This window comes from Stegodyphus dumicola, chromosome 6 (assembly GCF_044657685.1).
Source record: "Stegodyphus dumicola isolate Sdum_Otavi_A_Nest chromosome 6, ASM4465768v1".
Lineage (NCBI taxonomy): Eukaryota > Metazoa > Arthropoda > Arachnida > Araneae > Eresidae > Stegodyphus > Stegodyphus dumicola.
In genome coordinates, this window is record NC_140773.1 from 232111025 (window position 1) to 232134774 (window position 23750).

Consider the following 23750-nt stretch of genomic DNA (forward strand, 5'->3'; position numbering starts at 1 on the left):
CAGTCCTTTCTAACGCTTTAAAATTCTGTGAACTCAATTTTTCAGTTTCGTTGCTATGTTTGCCCACAAATGGCACTACCTTCTCGTTCGCTTATTAAAAGTACGATGGCTTTGCTGTATGCAAACAGGCAACCTCTAATTAACTTTCCACAATTTCAGGATCTTCCTCCTAGACCAGTACTTTCGAGAACATTCTAGTATGTTACGTAATCGCTACTATAAATGAAGAGTTCGCTCCAATTTTCGTCAGATTGCATTTCTCCGCCTGCCTCTGTAATACTCTTTGTTGCAGCGGTTTCCGTCCGACTTTCTTTGAATAGTATGACGCAGTAAATTTAAAGTTAATCGTATTTAGTCTAAACTACTGTCGCATATGTAATCTTGGAGAATCAAAGAATAACGATCTGCCATTTTAAGTGAATAAAGATATGAAGTTCTAAGAAATGAACCCTTTCGTTGTCATCATTTCTGCTGGAAGCCACTGAGCCATGTACGGATTTTGATACCAAGCTTCATCATATCCAATGCCGATCTACTGCAAATATCACATAAATGTGACCGTTGCGACAGCTTCTTTGCTACTTTCCAGTCTTAAAGTTTTTTTTTTTTTTTTTTTTTTTTTTGAGGAGGAGGAGGAACATGTACTTGTTTGCCCTCGGAATCGACCGAATTTTTGATTAAATTTACGCTAAACAAAGTAGTTGCTTTTCTAATTTTATGATGTTTAAACTTTTAGATATTTACTCCTTTAATGACATATACACATCAATATCATAAAGACATACGTCTGTTAAATGGTAAAATATTTTACATTTGAATAGCTCGTAGTACAGAAGAACTCTTTACCGCCCTGAGAGGTACAATGCCAGTGTTGATACCTGCCGTTATCCTTGAGACTATATTTAAATTCCGAAGAAGGTTTTATTATTTGTAAGTGTTTAGTGCTTTTGCGAAATGGGACATTTAAAATACACAACGAGCCGAGAGTCCTCTCGAGTGGTTATAGAAAGAGATCTTTGTATAGTTTCTCTGGGAGGGGATGACCTTCAAAATTCGGAATGAACTGGGCAAAGCCGTCCTGCCAGCTATAATGTGCTTAATACCTATGGCAACAACAAATGCAATCCTACGCTCTTAGCCCCGATGGAATTCGTAGACTGCCGAACGAATGAGATTAGTCATAACATATCAATACTCACCGTTTTGTCACCAAGGTTGTTGACAATGCAGTGCAGGTAAGCCGTCTGTCCGAGCTGGGTTGTGACGTTACGAGCTGTGCTCTCGTCGAACGTGGGAGAAATGTGGTTGCTCTCTCCTGTCGTCTCGTCGGGATCGATGTAATCCTCTGGTGGTATGTAACCGGGAGCATCGTGGAGAGACCGATGTCGAATCGTGGCTGTACTGCTCTCCTGAACATGGGCAACTGTGCTTTGACCATCTGGACGAATCAGAGCTGAAAACAAACAATGTCTGTTATTATCTGAAGACAGGCATTCAGTGTTAAGGGGTCTCATACACCTTAAAACCCATAAGATCTTCGAATATGTGACTTTTGCAAGAATTGGGATAACTTATTTATTTTAAAAGCAGTTACTTCCAACTTTTTACACCTAACTACATAATATAGCTGCTTTTTGTGATAGTAATCACAAAGTTTGTGTTGCTACAAATATTTTTATAATTTAATTTGCTTTGTGACAAAAATTTCGTCATGTTTCCATCTCGCGCTCACAGTTTAAAACTTTCTGTTGCATAATTTAATTCATATTTAATATGTAGCTTTTATAACATTTGGAAACTACTTCGAACCAAAAAATTCTCAGAATTTCATGTCAAATTTTTATTTAATTTGAATTTGAGATTATAAAATGTATTTATTAAAAAAATCTGTAATGTTTTTGAGCACAAAATTTTTAAATTTTAAATTATTCATCAGATTTTTAGTTCAGTTAGAAGATAGTGCCCATATAAAGAATTCCATCCAATTTCAAGTATGTACCATTATCCATTTTTAAAATATCATGCGTGCAAGGTGGAAACATGACCAACATTTTTGTCCCAAAGCGGATTAAATTACAAAAATATTTGTCGCAACACAAACCTTCTGGTTACTAGTTCCGAAAGCAGCTTTATTATGTAGTCAGCTGTAAAATGTTGGAAGTAATTGAGTTTTAAATAAATAAAATACCCCAATTCTTGCAACAGTGACATATTCGAAGATCATAAGGGGTTTAAGGTGTGTGAGTCCCCTTAAGGAGTTTGATCTACATCACGTACCTTACATTTCGTCAGTTATGCCTCAACTGTAACGGCCAATGCAACATATAAAAGTAACTTTCTTAATATGAACAAATAACATTTCAAAATTCTTTCCTTTAATGAAAATAAGAAGTTACTTAAAACACACTTTACAAAAATTATTAATGAAAGCAGTTATTTGCCATTTTCCATTGTTATTTTATCTCACACTCTTGAGCAATATTTTGCTTTATGACGTTAAAGTAAATCTTGCAATCTTACATTTTGTATTAATAAATCTTAAAAGTGTTTTACAGCAATATAAACTCTAATGGCATAACCTTTTAACGTACGAACCTCCTTTTAACATACGAATATAAACTATTCCACGTCGTTACAGGACATACGTCGGAGATATCTACGGTTAGAAATTTCACATTTAAATGCCATATACGTGACACATGACACAGAAAGCATCCCCTTTTGTGGTTGAATATAGTATACAAATGACGCATGTTAACAGGATAATCGGATAGTTGACCGAGAATGATTAATAAGCACTTTACTGGGTACTTCTTTTCGGAATAATATTCCTATATATATGTATAATATTGCTATATATGTATAACATTCCTATATGGAATTCCTATATACATATATTTTGTTTCATATAGAACTTCGTGGCTCAGCCATTACTGTCTTCTCAGCCATATATATATATATATATCTGTAATAATTTAATGCATGGAAGGAATGCCGTACTTTATCCTCTGGCTATAGTAATGGCTGAGGGTGAATGCTTCATGAAGCAAATAACAAAAGTTGGAGAATCACCCATCTTTATTTTTACACATCTCGGACCATCTTTTTGGCAGACAAATTATTTTTCAAGCATCGTTGAATACAATAATATTCATAAACATAGGTAAAAAGATATGACGTTATTTCAGGCAGGAAAGTATAAACAATGCGCAGTTGTTTGCATAGCAGAAGTCAGAAAAAAGGAACGTAATTCCTCGCAAAGTCGGTTATACTACGCAGGTGCTTTATGTAAATCTAAGCTGTGATTGGTTAAGTATAGTTTTATTTAACATGGAATATAATGTTATAAATAATGGAAAAATCTCGAATTTGGTAGAACAGATGAATTTAGGAGGGAGAGCACCAAATTTAGACTCGTTAATTTTGAGGTCGATAGTTATTTTTAAAGCAGCTATCGTATTTTGCTGAATCTTACACACACACACACACACATATATATATATATATATATATATATATATATATATATACATATATTATTTTTAACATTTAAAACAATACTGCAATTGTAAGTGCACGCCTGAGACAAATAATTGCAGAAACAAAAGTCGGGTTATCGTATATTGACAATACAAATTCCAAAAAAAAAAAAAAATTCTGAAATGTTTCAGATTTTAAATTACATCCAAAGGGGCGTTTTTTAACATTTTGTGTGTTACCTTTCTTTATTAAATATCATGTTCCTCGTACTTAAACCATAAGATCCAGTGCAATAGCAATATCGCAAAATAGTTTTAAAACGAGCATATCTTTAGAATTTCCGATACAGAGACTCACGCGCTGGAGATAAAAATGTTTTTTCTGCACAACGTTGCCATTGCTCGCTTTGAAATCCTTGAGTTTGTTAATCAAAAATTCGTCAAAGTTTTAAAAAATAGGAAATCGATCATAAAACAAATTTCAAATTTCAAATTTGGTCTTCCACATGCTCATATTCGTTGGAGGATTACGTTATTCAAAATTCGATGACTCTATGTACCGTTGTTTTATCACAATACGAGAAATATACATACATTTATGCAGATTTTTCATTATTTGATTTCTTCAAATATAATGCAGGACTCTTAACATTTTGTGGCAACAGTTTGAAAAGTGAACCGACATTTATGAGTCCGACGCAAAATGCCAAAACGAAACTAATAGTCCTTCGGGATTCAAATCCCTTTGGACTAAAAATAGTAATTTGGACAAATTATGAAACCTAGCTGTTAGTGCAGTCTCCCGAACTTTTGCTTATATTTGGGAAAATTTAATTCTCGTTAAGAAAACATATAAATATAAGAAGTCTGATTCCCATATGAGTAAAACCGACTGTAATATTCAGTTTCGAAATTTGCAATTTTTGATGTCATTGTCAACTTGCCTTGAGGAATCGAGTAATTAAATAAAAAAAAAAATGAAGAAATAAGTTTCAGTGAAAAGCAAAGACACAAAATCTGATGTGTACACCACATGACTTCCTTGCACAGAATATTAAATTATACACATTTTTTTCTTGAATTTTATTTAAACTAATTAGATTGAATTAAATCTACTTCGTCGATAGCACATAAACCACAATAGAACAAATGCACTCTTTAAAATTCACTATATTTGCTTACCATACCATAGCGACACTCTGGCGCTAGCTTTACTTAACAGCGTTACGTATCGTCCATATTATAACTCAGAATGCATATAAATTTATAGCATTTGGAGAATTATCTAATCGGTGCCACATGTTCTATTCAAATGCTATAATAAATCTAAAACGATGTCTAACAGAAATTAAGCAAACAAAACGAAATAGAAACAGTTTTTCACAGACGATTCAGTATTTCTCATTCAATTAATTCAGTTCTTACTTCTCGACAAGGCAAAAATACATAAAAGTCAGAATATCTATATTAAAAATCACGAAATAAATCTTAAACACATATTTCATCAGAATGGGTTAAGCATGATTTAATTCGCAATAATAAAAGAAGATAACAAGTTATCTTTGTTGTTGCGAAGCATAGTTTCTCTAAATTAGAAACAAATCCACTACACTTCTAAGTTTCAAATGCAAATAAACATGGCCGCCATCGCAAAATTCATTAAGCTTAGCTGCACTTAAACAAACTTTTAAATTGTGGATAACTCCACAAATATTGCATGCAGCACAATTTCCAAACATATAAAAGTAAAGAATCTTAGATCACTGAGCCGATTAACAGAGTGGATATATATATTTATATATGTTGGTTCGGTCGAAATACGAAGTGCACATCTACATCTTTTCCTTTTTTACTTCGTACAAAGAAGTAAAAAAGGAAAAGTATGTTTTAAACAGGCGTTGAAGGAAATGATGTGGTATCCGCCTCAGATGTTTTAGTCTAAAAATCATAGTTTCTCACCATCTCATAAGTCTAAAGTGTTACAATTCATAAGTGTTACAAGGAAAGACAAGGACAGAATAAAGCCACTTTGCTACGAAGAAACACAATAAATTTTTAACTGTACAACTGCAGTACGAGAGTGTGTAATTATCAAAAGACATTTATGAACATTATTTCATGATTTCAAGACTGAATATACATACTTTAGATGACAGACCTAAAAGTTCGTTACATTTTATTTTCACCCTGATTGCAAGACACTGTAGAAATTTGTGATTTATTCTCTTAACGATATTTTGAGGGTATCAAAAGTAATTTAGTAATAGTTCGAGGAAACTCGTGAAAGTTTTAAACAGATTAATTTTAGATTGCATTAGCGATCATCAAAACGGAAAAAATCCTAAAACGTTGAAATTTTCGAATTTGATTCTTGATGATCAACGTACAGCAAAACTGAAAACTCTTCTTTTAAAATTTATACAAAATTATTTACTCAGAATACGGACAGGAAATATTCTATACTTAGCGAAATTTATTATTTTGATTTTACCGATTCCAAAACTTGCATTTAATTAATGATAATGATGAATAAAAAACGGTTAACAGGCATCAGGAAGAAAGGAAATTTTTTTCCCGAAGAGAAAAGCATGTATAAACAAGTGAATGTATAATAGAATTTATATACATTATTAGATTATGTATAATACTTATTATGCATTATTATGTATTACGTATATCTTATTACATCTTGTATGATAAAATTTTTAAAAGCATGTACAAATAAAGTGCGGCCCACTGTAACATTCCTCGTCATCAAAGTGGCCCGTGAAACCATTAAGGCTGACCAGGTCTGTTCTAAATATACACAGTATGCAATCTTAATTAAGTACACACTTTCAGATATTACGAAATTTGCCAGCATTTTCACACCTTTATTTTACACATTTTTCATATATTAATGTTATTCAGACTTCATGAAATAGAATAATAAGATGAATTAAATATACACAATTACATTTTCAGCTATTGCTTTTAAAATTATTCTAAAAATTTAGATAATTTTTCGAAAAATTCCCTTTTCTCAATTGTTTTTTTGTCTGTGTTTAACTTTAGAATTTGTTATAGACTTTGTGCAAAATTAATATCTAGATAATTAATCATTCATTAATCGAAATAAAGACGTTCGTATTTTATTTATTTGCAACTACAACATGAAGTTACTTCTTGAAAGTAATACAAAATTAAGTCCTACTACGATATTCTTCAAATTTGCGACAAAATATATACTGGCGACAGAATATACTAATCAGCATTGATATAACAAAGGTTAAGACACAATAACACGCCGAATAAATACTAATTCAGAAGTCAAACAACAAAAATCAGCGTTATATTTACAAAATTTTGTAAATATAACGCTGATTTTTGTTCTTTGACTTCTGAATTAGTATAACAAAGGTTGACTACTTTTCTGGCGGGGGGTGGCAGTATTAAAAAAAAATGTATGTCAAACCTTAAAACGTTTGCTACTCCTTATTGCCTTGATTAATTGCTTCTATTTGTTTCTTATCCAAAATTTATTAGTTATATATTTGGTGACAATTTTTTTATTTATGCAGTAGTAAAATTATTCTTGCCTAATAGTACTCGATGATTCGAACTTGTTCTCTAATCGCACTGATACAAAGCTAATGAATGGTCTGCTCCTAATTTTATGTAATATTTTCTGTTTCTTTCTTGGTCTCCTTCAGCTTCGTAGTACAGAAGACGTTTTAAAAATTGGTCTATGCGCAATTTTACTTGGGAAAATAAGATCTGCAGATAAAATTCTTTAATAATGTGGTTTTTTACTTCCTTCTACACCGTAAAGGAAGTACTCTAATCACCAAAATTTTGAGCATCATATTTTAACGAACATATCCATTTTGACCGCTCTCGAATCCCTTTGAACGATATTGTTGCTTGACATTTGTACGTACAGGCAGAATAAAGGACTTTCCCAAATCGGATTGCAAAATGAATTCAGAAGAGACTTTTTCGTGACGTCTGTACGTACGAATCTATGTATCTCGCCTAACTCAAAAACGAGTAGACGCAGAACGTTGAAATTTTGCACATAGGCCTGCTATCACATGTACTTGTGCATCGCCATTTTTGTTTGCAATTGGCCAAAAGTGTATATATTATAAGATATATCTCTTGCTTTCCTAGCGTTTCTTCGTGGTGTAGTGGTTCTGCACGCTGGGCCTGTATTCCCGAGGTCCGTGGTTCGATTTCCGGCGAAGGCGTTTGTTCATTTTTCATCTTGCCTGCTTCCAAAAATCCTAATGTCTCTACAATATATATGCACACACACATACTACTCTCTATTACTCGGCTCGGAGAGCTCAGTTTTTCGGAGAGCTCAGTTCTCAGTTCGGAGAGCATTCTTATATGCTGGTAAATTGTGCATTTTTTGCTTTAAAATAATTCAGTTATGCTGTTCTTTTGCCTCGGTTAATGACTTTATGCTTTTCATTAATCTGCATGCAATACTTAAAGAATTTTCAACCATTTTAAAATTGTTTAAAAGCAACTAAGCCTAACAGAGCAGCCATATTTGTTTGCTTTGTTTGCATTTGGGCAGGATAGTGAATTAAGTCAGTTTCTGCACCTTCAGCTTCTTTTTGCCGAATGGGAGCAAAAGTAAACTTTCAGTGTAGTGCAGCGAAAAAATTGCCTTCTTAGTCTGCTGGCCAAATTGCTTATTTTCGCGTAGAAACTGTTTTTTTAAACTTTTTAAATGTATTTGGTGGTTATGTTTTTCTGCATTTTACAGTTTTTAATGAAGGTGTTTTCATGCATTTTTGCCTTGTCTCGAAGTGAAAACTGAACTGATAAAATGAGAGTTATATCTCTAATGACATTCGAGGAAATAAGTTTAAATGAAATTCAAAAAAAAATGCGTATAATTTAATAGACCGTAGAAGGAGGCCCAGATCAGATTTTTACTTCCTTGTACGAAGTAAAAAGGAAGTATTGTAATCGCGAAAAGCTTCAGGCAGCATAATTATTTTATTATAAATATCCAATTTGACCGCTTTCGAATGCAATTTAACGATGTTTTTGCGTGATATCTGTACGTAAGGACAGAATAAAAGACTCTTTTCCTCCAAAAAAACTAAAAAAACTGCTTTAAAATGAATTCTGAAGAGAATTTTTCGTGGAGTCTGTACGAACGTATGTACGTACGTGCGTACGTACGTATCTCGCATAACTCAAAAACGAGTAGCCTCAGAACGTTGAAATTTTGTATATAAGACTACTATAACGTGTACATGTGCACCTCGTATTTTGGTTTCAATCGGCCACGCCAAACGTATATAAATATATTTATAAATATATCCACTCTGTTACCCGGCTCAGTGATCTTAGTTTCTTTACCCTTATATGTTTGTAAATTGTACATTTTGTGCTTTAAAATGATTGAATTATGTTGTTTTTTTCTTCCGGTTAAGGGTTTTATGCCTTTAGTAAATATTATGTAATATGTTTTAGAATTATCAAAATTTTTTAAATTGTTCAAGTGCCACTAAGCCTAATTTGATGGCGGCCATTGCTCTTGTTTACATTTGAAACAGCTGAGTAGCGGATTTTTTGCCAATCTAGAGAAACTTAGCTTCGCAGCAACAAAGATAACGCCTTCATTTATTATTTAAATCATGCTTAATCCTTTCTGGAATTTTTTCGAGGAAATAAGCGTTTAAGATTTACTTCGTAATTTTTAATACAGATATTTTGAGTTTTTATGTATTTTTGCCTTGTCGCGAAGTGAAAACGGAATTAATTGAATGAGAAATACTCAATCGTCTGTTTCTGTTTCTTTTTTGTTTTGTTTGCTTAATTTCTTTTATACATAGTTCTAGCTTTATTATAGTATTTGAATAGAAGACGTGGCAACGATTATATAATTCTTTAAATGATATAAATTTTGTGCATTCTGAGTTATAATATTAACGAAATATAATACTGTTAAGTAAACCTAGCGCCAGAGTATCGCTATAGTAAACAAAGTGAATTTTAAAGAATGCATTTATTCTATTGTGGTTTATGCGCTGTCGTCGAAGAAGGTTTAATTCAATCTAATAAGTTTAAATAAAATGCAAGAAAGATGCGTATAATTTAATATTCAGTACGAGGAAGTCATGTGGTGTACACATAAGATTTTTTTAATTTATTGACATGAGCAAAATTTTTATACACATTACTACTATTCTGTTAATTCCACTTCCTGTAAACTGTGAAAGCATTGCACAATTAATCAAAATCGGTCTTGGCGAACTGCGCGAGGAAAAAAATGGAGCTGATCCAACAATCTCGACCTGGTGACATGACTTTGAAATTATTAAATAGTACTTCACTTGATCTTTTCACTTGACTTCCTTACAGCTCCTGCATTTATTTAATCTTTCACATATTAAAAAATCATGTAAAAATTTTGACGCAACGAATCCAGAAGACATGAAGTTTTTTCTCCCCTAAAGTTAACACATGTCATACGCGTTTTTATGTGTTTAGAGCGAGTGTGAAAATGAAAGCCCCGAAAAATCTCCATTATGTTTATTCAGAAAGAAACCTAACACGCTTTCGAGACACACCGCATATATCTAGATCTAGTACACGTAAATTTAAACTTTAATATATGCACTCAATATCAGCTGCGTGTGTCAGCTCTTTTATCGGCGTTATGGATGACTTCAAATAACATGCAAAACGCAAAATATCCCACTCCGGTTTGAAAAGGGGAGACCCCAAACTAGCTGTGGAATTTTACGCGCCAATAATTCCCGTAATTCTCACCGACAGTGACACGAAATTTATGTTAATTGAATGTGAATGTCTGGAATAAGACCCCAGCACAGTATGGGTGTTGCTATAATTCTACATTATCTTCAAAATGCCTTTTAAAATCCATCCAAGTTTCATAAAATTTTAATCCCCTCGAAAAGAATTTAGATGGGGATATTTGGGTATTCCTTTTGTAGAGACTTATTTCCCCGAGTCGAAAAATATTTTATAGCCGGAATAACAGAATGCTATATCTTTGTTTAATTATTGAAATGTAACCTACAAGACTGAAGCTAACAAATTAATTTCTCATAGATGTATTATGGTTGGACTGTGTTTAAATTTATGTATTTGTGCTGCTATGCGCGTTCGCACGTTTTCTGATAGTACCTGCGCAGCCACGAAACAAGCGAGCTGCGGCCAAAGCACTATGCAAAGCTTCTGTGCACATCTGAAAAGAAAATGCATGAAACTATGTAAGTATGAATGAAAGCAGTTCCTCCTTTCCAAGCACTAACCAACTCGTAAATAATTTTGTTGCCATACCAGAAAAAGAAATCTTTTGACACATAGGTTAATACGTATACGTATGAACGTCATGATTTAATGATGCAATGTAACAACTTTTTCTCAATATCAGTTAACATGGCAATAACATACCGTGTCAATTATTCTAACTGGAAACAAAAAGGTTGCCAGTAGCATCTATTTATTTGAGATGCTGACATTAACGAAACTTTTTTTGACATACGATGACGTCACATGCCATCGCGTGCTTTCTTCGACGTCAGGATATGACTATATGTAATAATAATATGTTTAATGAGTGGCAATGCTATTTTTATTTAATATTTTGTAAACCTTACAAAATTTTTACTAACAATCTCTGCGGTTTGAAAGCGAGTAGCAGCAATACTTTTCGAAGTAAAGCATTTTTATCTCCAACGCGCGAGACTGTTATCACTAGGGCAAATGAGTGAAAAAAATAGCATTTTCAGAGTTTTTAATCAATAGCTTGCCTGATAGAAGTTGTACGAAGATGAGAATAGACCAAATGGCTTGCAACGAATTTTGGAATTCGAAGTAATATATTAAAAGTTTTTGGTAATGACATTTTTATTTCACATTTTGTAAAACTTGTAATTTTTTTATTAACAAACTCCATGATTTGAAGGCGAGTGGTAGGAACATTTCTCGAAATAAAGCAGATTTTTATCTCTAGCACACGAGTCTGTTGCCACTCAACATGAGTGCAAAAATTGGTATTTTAAGAGTTTCTAATTAATATCCCGATTGATTAAATTCTTGGCAATGCTATTTTTATTTCATATTTTGAGTTCTATATGAAAATATGAGAATGAGAAATACTATAGGAAAATGAGAAAGTTCAAAATTGCTTTTGGAATCCGTGAGTACCTTTCTCGATAATAATATGTTTAATGTTCGGCAAAGCTGGTTTTTTTTTTTTTTTTTTTTTTTTTTTTTTTTTTTTTTTTGTAAAACTTACAGCAAAACTTGAGACTGTTGCCACTGGAAAAAAATGAACTTGAAAATGAGCGTTTTCAGAGTTTTTAATTAATATCCAGGCTGATAAAAGTCGTACCTAGACGAGAATGGTCAACATGCGTTCCCAGGAATCTTTGGAATCCTTGGGTACCGCTCTCGAAACTCAACTCACCGCCGTTCCGCAGGGGAAAATACCACAAACACACACACAGATAGGCGCAGATTTTAATAGTATAGATTGCATTGTGTTATATTAATTTGCTTAAGGTTTTATTTGGCATTATAGAATTGTCTTGTTGTATTACTGTTATATTAATGTTTATCACGTTGAGTGTGGTGCCGGTATCTAGGGACCGGCAGTTAAATTTCGGGAACACATTGAGCCCGGCGTCGGTCCCTGGGACCGGCAGTGAACTTTCCGTGTGGCCGGGCGTCGGTCCCTGGAATTTCGTTTGGCTGGCGTCGGTCCGTGGGACCGCTTGATCGCTCGCGCCGGCTGAACGGAAAAAACAGCAAATTTGGCGCCGCGTTCAACGTATTAAGGAGTTAAGAAACAACACTGCTGCCATAGTAGCCAAGTTATGAAAATAATATCGTAAAGAGAAAATCGCATATCTGAACCACAAGTAGAGATAGATTAATTAAAAAGCCTTTTATTTCAGTTACACATCAAAGACGAACAGCTAAAATCTATTGGCAATAAAATCGGGGACCATTTAGATGATGCAGAAATCAGTCTGAAATAAAGCGGATTGATAAATGTAATGATATAATACGTAAAACTAAAAAATAAATCATTACAGTCCGCATCTGCACAAGAACCCGCATATGTGCAACACATAACAAACCAAATTAAACTAAATACAAACGCGAAGTTACCTAACATTAAAAGTCTGATTTTAGGCAAGATTTCGAAGTAAAAATTTGAAACTAATATAGAATACGGAGATTAGCATACAGCCAAAAAAATAACATATAAATTTCTTTTCAAACAATTCCTTTTATACTCTAAAACAGTCTGGAAGATTTCTTTGAAAAATGAGGGTTTTAAAAAACTAAACATGGCTAAAATATATGGACTAGTTTGTGTTGAGCTGCCATCTACTATAAATAAAGAAGGTTCAGAGTAACCTATAGTAACCTATAAATTCTTTTTCATTCAATTTTTCTGTGCGCACAGAAGGAAATTTTTAGGTGTGTCCGGAGCCGACACACTGTGCCGCAAAGGGTTTAACGACTGAGCTGAGGTGTCTCTCTCCGGCTTTTCAAGGCTTTTAATGGGTCACGAGAGAGTTCTAAAAATTTACTTGCTTCTCTAGATTTCTGGAAACCAGGAAGAGGGCGAAATTACGGTTACAGCTAACACAGTATGGCGTAGCTTTCTCTTAAAATTTATCGCGGGTTGCATTGCAAAGGGAAATAAATCAATTTTAATTACAATTCTACTAACAGTAGCTATCTAAATACAAAATTCATAACAACATATACATAAATTGTTACAATTTTTATTTAACTGTCTATTCTTTTACAAATAATTTAAAATTCTGTAAGAGGACTCTTCGACAGTAGGCTCTTACTTATGTGTAATGTAAATTTTATGAGAAATCTCACAAGCATGCATTGGACTTCAAAAGAACGTACGATTAAGTTTTGTAAAGGATTTTTCACCAACTAATATTTGATTAGAGTGAAAATTTTCAGATATTTGTTTACACATGTTCAGCTGAATTCCAGTATTTTGTGTTACCTAGACACCATTTGTTTCCGTTCTTATGATATGGAACGTGCAAATAAAACGATGGAGTGATTGCGATAAAAGGGGAACAATGCAATATTTTGTGCATGCTTTAAAATAACATTTTGGGTAAACTTACCTTGCAGTTTTTTATTCAAAGCGTCTTCAAAACAAACATCGTTCTCAGGGAAAGAAAAAAAAGTAATGATGCTTGACTGAAGAAGCGGAGGTGAAAAAACAAATTCTTCTTCCACTACTAGAATTTCAGCAAAGAAAAACAACATTCATTTTTTTGTCTCCTTTGCAAGAAATTCTCAAGCTTCAGCTCTTAAATTTAATTCAGATGTTTCAGCTTTAAATATTCCGTTTCATACGGAAATGCTGGGGGGTATTAAAATTACAGAAACTGGAACGATTTTATAGTAAAATACTTTAATTACCTTAAATTCGGTTGAGAAATCATAAAATGAAAGACAAAATTATCTTACCGTTAAATCCTAAGGTAACGTAAGCATATCCTCATATATACCATTTATTATGCTTGTATTTTATTATATAATGATTTTTATGTCTTTAGAACTTCTGTGCATTTTAAATTTTTCTTTACTTTTTGCGAATCTTCCTTGTGTACTTACTTCCTTTTGTAGTTTTATGAAATGTATTTTATGTATTTAACTAGTTTACTGTTTTCCAAGGTAGGCAGTTGTATATGATAAGAGACTTAGTTTGGTTATTATTGTTTCTGCCATATATTCCTTTCATTAATTTGCACAAAATCGCAACCATATTTAAAGGATGAAAGTAGCTCTCCCAACATTTCTTTGAAGGGGAGAAGACATGTAAGATATAACAAAATACGATGGTTGCTTTAAGAATAACTGGCGACCTCAAAATTAACTTTTCTAGATTTTATGCTGTCCCCATAAATTCGTCTGTTCTCCCAAATTCGAGATCGTTCCATGTTACATAATAAACTAAAAGTAACCAATAGTAGTTTAGCTTTACCACTGCATCTACAGCTTAAAAAGAATTCGGAAAAACACCTAGTTTTTGCCGAGCTGCTGAAATTTAAAAATTCCTATTTTTATTATTTTATATATAAATAATATTATACGTCCTGAAAGATTCTTCCTGAAAATTCTAGCAATCTTATTCTGTGCCCAGCGGTTAAGCTATAAATGAACTTCTCAAATCTGGAAGGCAGTTGACTCAGTTGAAAATCAACAGTTCAGTTATAAGATAGTGAAAAAATAATTTTTAGTAAAGATATTTTAACGCTAAAATCTTCTGTGCTATGAGTTTCACCATTGATCGTGAGTTTGGAAACCCATTTACTACGACACTTTTTTTTTTTTTTTTTTTCCTGTTCCAAACAGGATTTCAGTTGGGTAGTCATCACGTTACTTTGAAGCTTTTTTTTAAAGGGGCCGGACGCTTTATTTAATAGCCATTAAGCCTTGGACCACTACGAAAGCCCGAAGTGGTGATCTCATGGAAGCACCTTATAGGTGGCCACCTCTTTTCTCCTACGAAGGGACGAACAGTTACAACCATGCCTCCTCCAGGACTTGGATCCGGGCCATCGCTGTGACAGTTTTGTAGTATGATTGATTGGTAAATATTCTAACTGTAATGAAAAATCAGTTGCAGCATTTGAAACATGTGTATTTTTATGGTATGATGGTTGGTAAATAATATGTACTGAATAATTATGTGTTTTATGTATATTATAATTGGGAATTAGGTCCTGTTTTTCAGTAGACGTTTTTAACTACTTGAAGAAATTGTGTGTTATTGTAGCCTTTTTATAAACATAATTAGATACATGCAATGGAATAAATAATAGCATTTTTAGAATATGGACGCACATAATGAGGTGTGCAAACTGCTAAGGATACGAAGTTATGAAGTATCGAAGTGGACAAGTGTTTACGTGAACAATGAATTTAACAAAAGTGTACTTTAAATTTATCAAAAGTTAATTTAGGATCCAGTTTATGTGAACATAGAAGAGTCTACACAACATCATAAACTTTGGGCTATGGAACTATCAACTGTCTGAACTGATGTGACTGGCCTACTCTGTGGATAACTAAAACAATAGTACGGAAACACATTATTAGGTGTGTAACTAATAAGAATGTGAAGTTATGACGTATTGAAGTAGAGATAGGTTTAGAGACTGCATAGATCTCTTTCTCTCCACAGCATAGATCCTATCCATGACAATGTAATGATTAATTGATTGTATATTTTTCATGCGGATTATTATGTAACAATTATTGTAAATATGAGATTGCCAATTAAGCATTGTAATGTTACTGTAATTGATTTAATGAATGCCGCCGGCGGTGAATGGTAATTTCAATTCCGTCGCATGTACATAACTCTGATTGGTGTAGAACCTTAGGTCGGAAGTTCATGCGACGGCAACTCGGTCGCTAATCACCATACCAACTGGACAGCTATTTTCTGAAGCTGGAGACGTGAAAAAAGAGCAATATCCTCGCAAGGACTGGAACCTGGACCTCACGAATACGCGCCGAGTGTGCTACCGTTATAAGACGGAGTCTCCCTCCGTCGTATATCTTGAAATCGGACTTACTATTATACATCCCTATTTCCTTTTATTTGCACTAATTGTTATTATTATCACTTAGAGCAGAAATGAAAAATTATTATTTTTTTCAGTTCTGTACTTTAATAAATAAAGAAAAGTTAAAGACTTACTCAAAATCCAATATATTCAATCAGATTGTAGAGTTCCTCACTTTGGAATTCTAAGTTAATTTTGGAAGTGAAGAATCTAAGAACTGATAAGCGAATAATCGCTTGTGTTCGATGACAAGAAACAATAAGATAGAAGGGTAACTAACCCTTTATTATTCCAATAAGATTTAACAAACTCCGCCTGGGAGTGTACAAGCAAAGCCCGCACTTGGACTTGAACGTAAAAGACTAAGAATTAAACTAAAACTAAGATTAACTAAAGAAGTATAGCCGAAGCTATCAAGGTTCAAAACGAGTTGGGCCCCTTAACTTATTTGACTACGAAGCTTAGGAAGGGCCTGAGTACGGCCGAGCGTAATAACAGCTTTGAGAGAGAGAGTGGCCAAAAAGGCAGACGCGCGTAAATCAGAAACTCTGATTCTCTTTGACTCAGTAAGTAACTTCTTGGTTTAAATACCGCTCCTCCTCATTAAATATTCAGCAAATTCCAAAACTACGTTCTGGCCGGAAGTAGTAAGTTGAAGCTAAGTATTTGACAGGAAAGGAACTTTAACTTAAAATTTAACTGTTAATAAAATTAACATAATCCTTACAAGGTCATTAATATTGTAACGAGTGTTTCACTTCAATCTTCATCAGAAATTTTCCTTTCTGAGGAACATATTTTTAGTCTCATCCTGTATTTAACAAATGGTATTTGCAAACATGGTTTTGATCTTGAGCAGCGTTTCTTAAACTGTGGGTTGCCAAAAAATTTAGCAGTTTTGATATTTCTTTAAACTTGTTATAATAATTCTACAATGACCAAATATTTTCACACAATGTATCTGAAAAGAGATAACGATGAGACAATACAGACAAAGGAAAAAAAGCGAAAACGTTTCGACGCATTCTTTTTATAATAGAAACGCTCATTTTACTTGCTTTGCACGGGACGTTGTCATTTCGTCTGTTACTTATTTAAAATTTTCACATTGGTCTATATCTTAAAACTAGAAATTAAAGTTAATGACCTAAAACCGAAATAGTATATCACAGTACAAGTGAAAAAAATTGACAGTTTCACACACGCGTGTGTCGGATTCGCGTAATGTTTATGGGGTCCCTCAAAATTTTCGTAAATGTTATGAGGTCCTGGGGGTCGTGAAAAATTCTCGGTGATAAAAATGGGTCGCGACTAAAAAAGGTTTAAGAAACCTTGATTTAGAGGAAAGAAAACTGAACCAGATAGTGGATAATTTTTGAATTGCTGTCTGTTGCGTCGATTAAAATAAGCAAGTTTAAAGTAGATTTTTTTAATTAAAGTGTGTATTGTTATGAAAATTTTAACTGACAGTCAAACGAACGTATTTATATTAAAATATTATTATTAAATTACAGCAGATTTCGCTACTAATAGGAAAAACTTTAATGTGGACATCGCATGACTTCCTTGTATGGCCTATTAATTTACACACATTTCTTGCTGCATTTCATTTAAACTTATTTCTTCGAATTTCATTAGAGTTATATCTCTTATTCATTCAGTTCAGTTCTCACTTCGCGGCAAAGCAAAAATACATAAAAATTCAAATCATTAAAATAAAAACACAGAAAACATAAAACATCTTCATTAAAAATTGTAAAATGCAGAGAAACTGAAAAACACCAAATACACTAAATAAAAAAAAAAATAAACAATTAACATTAGAGTCTCTACGCAAAAACAAGCAATTCTGCTGAACTGCTTGTTTTGAAGTAGATTTTTCTGTTTACAAAACTGAAAGTTTCCTTATACTCCCACTCAAAAAGAGACACTGAAGGAACAAAAACTGACTTAATTCACCATTCTACTGAGTTTCAAATGTAAATAAATGGCGGTTCGATAGGCTTAATTCCCCACTTTTATATTGTTAATAATTCTACAAATTTTACATACAGATTAACTGAAGGCATAAAACCCTTAACGGGACATTATAAACTACATAATTCAAATCACTCTTAAAGGAAAAAATTCTGATGTGTACACCACATGACTTCCTTGTACGGAATAATAAATTATACGCATTTTTTCTTGCATTTCATTTAAACTTATTGGATTGAATTAAATCTACTTCGCCGACAGCGCATAAACCACAATAGAATAAATTCATTCTTTAAAATTCACTCTAGTATTTGTTTCCCATAGCAACACTCCGGCGCTAGATTCACTTAACAGTATTAATAATTATATAACAGTTGACTTATATAATATTTATATAACGGAAACTAAGTTAACTGTTATATGATCCAATAAATATATAAGAGTTAACTTATATATTTCGTTCATATTATAACTCATAATGCACAAAATTTATATCATTTAAAGAATAGAATTATCTAATCGTTGCCACATGTTCTATTCAAATACTATAATAAAGCTAGAATGATGCATAAATAAAATTAAGCAAACAAAACAAAAAAGAAACAGTTTTTCACAGACGAATGAGTATTTCTCATTTAATTAATTCAGTTCTCACTTCGCGAGAAGGCAAAAATACATAAAAACTCAAAATATCTATATTAAAAATTACGAAGTAAATCTAAAAGACTTATTTTCTCGAAAAAATTCCAGAAAGAATTAAGCATGATTTAATTGGCAATAATAAATGAACGCGTTGTCTTTGTTGTTGCGAAGCTAAGTTTCTCTAGATTGGCAACAAATCCACTAGTCTCCTGTTTCAAATGTAAATATCAATGGCCGCCATAAAAAAAGACTTCGCGGCACTTAAATAACTTTAAAATTGTTGACAATTCTAAACATATTGCACACAGATTTACTAAAGGCATAAAAGCCTTAACCGGAAGATAAAATCAACATAATACAATCATTTTTAAATCAAAAAATGTACAATTTACAAACATATAAGGGTAAAGAAACTGAGATCACTGCGCCGGGTAAGAGAGTGGATATATATATATATATATATATATATATATATATATATCTATATATATATAGATATATATATATATATATATATATATATATATACGTTTGGTGCGGCCGATTGCAACCAAAATACGAGGTGCACATCTACATGTTATAGCTGTCCTATATACAAAATTTCAACGTTCTGAGGCTACTCGTTTTTGAGTTATGCGAGATACGTACGTACGTACATACGTTCGTACAGACGCCACGAAAAATTCTCTTCAGAATGAATTTTAAAGCAGTTTTATAATTTTTTTGAAGGAAAAGCGTATTTTATTTTGTCCTTACGTACAGATATCGCGCAAAAACATCATTAAATTGCATTCTATAGCTGTCAAAATGGATATTTTCGTTGAAATATGCTGCCTGAAACTTTTCGCGATTTCAATACTTCCTTTTTACTTCGTACAAGGACGTACAAATTATTTTTTTAAGATTTATTTACGGGCAATTAAACCAACCTTGTGTTTAAATGACAAATAAGCTAATGATATAAAAGAATTCGCAACATTTTAATCTAAAGGGTACTGAATTTATAATATTTGAAGACGTCTTTACATACATAGATATTGTGGTATATTCAGTTTAAGTTTACATTAAAGATTCATTCCATTCAAAAGTGTTATTCTCAACATCTTTTCCTAAATATTTTGCCTGTCTCCCAATTTTGTCACGCAGTTAAGAAATCGTTTGCTCTTTCAAATAAAAGAACATTTAAAAATTAGTCTTGGCATTTCAAATTAAAATGATTTTTAATTAAAGCGGTATAATACTATTCAAGTAAAAAGTTTGTTATCATTATAGAATTCTAGCATTTATATAACTGAGCATAAGTAGACGACATAATTACATGAAATCGTACGGTTTAACATTGTTTTCAAAGTTTATACTACAATATTGTTTAAATTATTATACGCTTGCAAATAGTATTATCCAAATAATAATCCACTTTCAAGTAAATAAAGTCTTTTGTATGTTGGGGATTTAATTTTACATACAATTTAAGGTCATGAAATAGCTTGAAAATACATTGAACATCTGCGAGATCAAAGAAATTATTTCCGTAACAAACGTTTTCAGTGCATATTCAACATTAACTGATTAGTAATTTTCCAATTTACTTAAATTATTCTTGGTCATTTAAAGGAATATACTAAAAGGAATTTTTTTTTTTTTTTTTTTTTTTTTTTTTTTTTTTTTTTAAATCTGAAAGCTTTAAGACTTTATATCAAGCCAAAAGTGACTTTTTTTCATTTACACACACATACACATATCAAGAGCTTTTGAATTCTAAGCTCTTTCTCTAGGCTAAAAATATTTAAAAACAGCATAGCTTTAGAATTTCCGATGAACAGTTTTGCAACCTGAAGATAATGTTTTTTTTTTTTTTTTTTTTTTTTTTTCTGCACAGTTTTGCCACTGCTCGATTTGAAATTGTTCAGTTTGTTAAACAGATATTCGTTAAAGTATTACAAAATATGACATAGACAATAAAAAAACATCTAAATTAGGGCCTCCAGATGCTCATATTCGGGTGGATGACTACGCTATTCAGAATTGGGTGGCTCTAAGTACTGTTGTTCTTTCGCAGTGCCAGAGACGTACATACATTCATGTACTTTCTCCATTATTTAATTTCTTTAAATATAGTACAAGGCGATAATATTTGGTGGCAACAATTTGAAAAGTGAAACGTACATTTATAGTTAATCGACGCAAAATGCTGTTGCAAGACTAAGAGCCCTTTCAGGCTAAAAATTAGATATTTGTAGCAAAATTACTGGAGATTCAGAATAATCTAGTTATGTGTTCAATTTATTTCTTGTTTTTGTACGCCGCATTTTCCCAAAATAAAGTAAACTATGGTGTTTGAAATATAAACTCCTTTCTGTAATCAATACTGTTAGGTTTTTTTTTTTTTTTTTTTTTTTTTTTTTTCTGACACCAGTTGTTACGTTATTTTCTTCCTTCACGTTCGTACGGGGTTCGTGAAGATTTGGAGTGAATAATGACGACAGCACCTGATGAAATATCAAAACACACTTTATTTAGCCAATATTAATCAGGAAAGCTCCAAAGTCACTTTTTAAAGTCGTCGAAGATCTACTATAAACACGCTGGAACAATCAGAGAAACACCCTTCAGGTTATCAGGCTACAACGGTAAAGACAGCTTCATTGCAAAGCACCAGAGTACAGCTCCCGACTCTGCTCGGTTGTTCTCGGAATTCCACGTACTCTCGAGAATCTGCACGCTACAACTCCCGATGCACTCGATGACACACGGAGCACAGCTCCCGACCCTTCGGTTCTGTCGTTCCCGAAGCTTAACACACTCTCTCGACGATGCGCTAACTGCGATACACTAAGAGACTCTTCCATTCGATTACCCACTCGGTACTCGTTGGCCGGCTGTCAACTATATCTTCTCCGCAAGGACAACTAGATGAGTCACACTATCTTTCGCACTGCCGAGGCACACTCACTGACTGCGGGCCAGCAAGGTTTATATTGCTTTCGGCTTGTGTTCGAGAACATTCTGGGCTAAACCGGTAAGAATTCGTACCAGAAGGTTCTCCATCCGTCCATGGTATGTCGCCAAATGGGCTATTTCTCGCCAAATGTGGCAACCCTGCTTTCCTTTCTATTTTATGGCAACCCTAAGACTTCTTTGCTGAGAAGCCATCTTACCGTACCTGTACATTTCGAAACAATACGCTATCTGTCACACATATTTTAGCATTAATTTATTATCGGAAGCACATGATACAAAATTAACCAATATTCACTCTTAATAGAATCTCTCTTGCCATTCCAGAGAATCTCGACCTCCTTCTTTGGCAATCAGGAAAATTGCTTCACAGAAAATATTCCTAATTTAATATTTTTCCTACTGAAATGTGTCTGAAACTGCAATGAATTTCTCTATAACCTGTCTGTAATGTAAGATTAGATTTCGTCCAGTCTAAAAGCTCAGTCTAATCTTGTTTAGTGTTTGAAACATAATTTTAACAGTTGGTTAGTATGCTTTTAGAAACAAATATTTCTGTTATTCATTTTAGTTAAGAAACAGTCCATCGTTTAAATTTCTTTTGAGATATCGCTGAATTCGATTAGGAAATGTACAAGAAAAAACATTTGGCATTCCTAATGCATCAAACAGAAATTTATATTTATTTAGAATTTATAATGCACGAAACTTACATTACCCTTTAGAATACTTTTAGCCGTTCTAGAAATACAATTCGAAATTCTGTTGCAAACTGTAGGCGTTTAATTTCATCATCATACGACAGATACGAAGATTTTAAAAGCCGTCCTCAAAATGCAATATCACATTTTAAGTTTTATACCCAAAAGGCTGGTCTTTTTTTAGTAATATCGTTTTATATTTGAATGGATACCGCATTGGTTATATTACATTCAAGTACTTCAAGAATAACCAGCTATTAAATTTTTAGTATCATTTAAATTTGAAATGCTTCTAGAGAATTAGATTCTATTTAGAATTCCAGAAAATTCGGACGGAGACTGCACGTCACCGATTTGTTTTTATAGAAATTTTCCAAAGCTCATTTTGAATTTAAGCGATACTGCTTGGTTTAATCTAATGGTTTCTAGAAATATAATAAGACTTTCATTGTATAATGGATCGTATAAAATACTTTTGCATTTTATGTTGCGATTAATATGTATCTGCGGAAGTATAATACGCGCAAACAAAACCAGATAAATACGAAATGCTATAGTTTTATTTTCTTATTATTAGATTAGATTGCACCAATCATTTGACTGAATATTTTTATTTTAAGGTCGTTTAATTTATTCTTTACAAGCAGCTACGCTGCCAGCCCTCGTCTGGATTTTAAATGTACCGGAAAAATGCCTGAAGGGAACACCAAACGTTAAATTTAAAAACTGCGCAGAATTTTACTCTGCAGAACAACTTCATTAAAAAAAAAAAAAAAAAAAAAAAAAAATTATTACATATAACAAACTTACAATGAAGCAATAACCTTTAATGCAAATATGAATTATCCTAATAAATAAATTAACCAACTTCCCGTTGCCTTCTCTCGACAAACGTGCAGCATCCAAGAGAAACGTTTGCTTTAAAAACTGCACGGAATGATCGCTCTCATTTTTCTAAGTGGCAACAGTGCTGATTTTCAACAGTCAGCGGTCTAGTATAAAATTGAATGAAAAACTGTTGCTCAAACCACCTTTCTAAAAGGAACCTATTCAAAATGATGCGACAAAATCGAAAAGATAAAATAAAAAAAAAATCTGATTTGAATTTTGAAAAAAATCGCCCCAAAAGTCCAACACCCTTTTAGTTCGGGCGCCACTGTAAAGACATTAGGATTTTTTTTTTTTTTTTTTTTTTTTTTGGGAGGCCGGATATATGAAAAATTAGCAACGCCTTCGCCGGGAATCGAAACTCGGATTTCTGAAATCCCGGCCCAGACTGCAGAACCACTACACCACGAAGGCACGCTAGGAAGGTGGGAGAAATACCTTATAAGCTCCCACACTGTTACTTCTGAAGAGAGCACACAAGTGACTTTCTTATCTTTGAA

The 23750-nt window shown here is 32.9% G+C and overlaps 1 protein-coding gene and 1 long non-coding RNA gene across 3 annotated transcripts in view; one reads left to right on the forward strand and one right to left on the reverse strand.

Moving 5' to 3' along the window:
- LOC118181882 (zwei Ig domain protein zig-8-like) overlaps nt 1-23750 on the reverse strand; it is a 762563-nt gene that overhangs the window by 270477 nt on the left and 468336 nt on the right. For both annotated transcript variants that reach the window (XM_085819643.1, XM_085819644.1), the window contains exon 2: nt 1200-1453. In XM_085819643.1, coding sequence (XP_085675769.1) covers nt 1200-1453 — 254 coding nt within the window. The remainder of the gene's footprint in view (nt 1-1199; nt 1454-23750) is intronic.
- LOC146996990 (uncharacterized) overlaps nt 1-23750 on the forward strand; it is a 65398-nt gene that overhangs the window by 36152 nt on the left and 5496 nt on the right. Inside the window, exon 2 of the long non-coding RNA XR_015041850.1 lies at nt 14913-15102. This is a non-coding gene — a long non-coding RNA (uncharacterized LOC146996990). The remainder of the gene's footprint in view (nt 1-14912; nt 15103-23750) is intronic.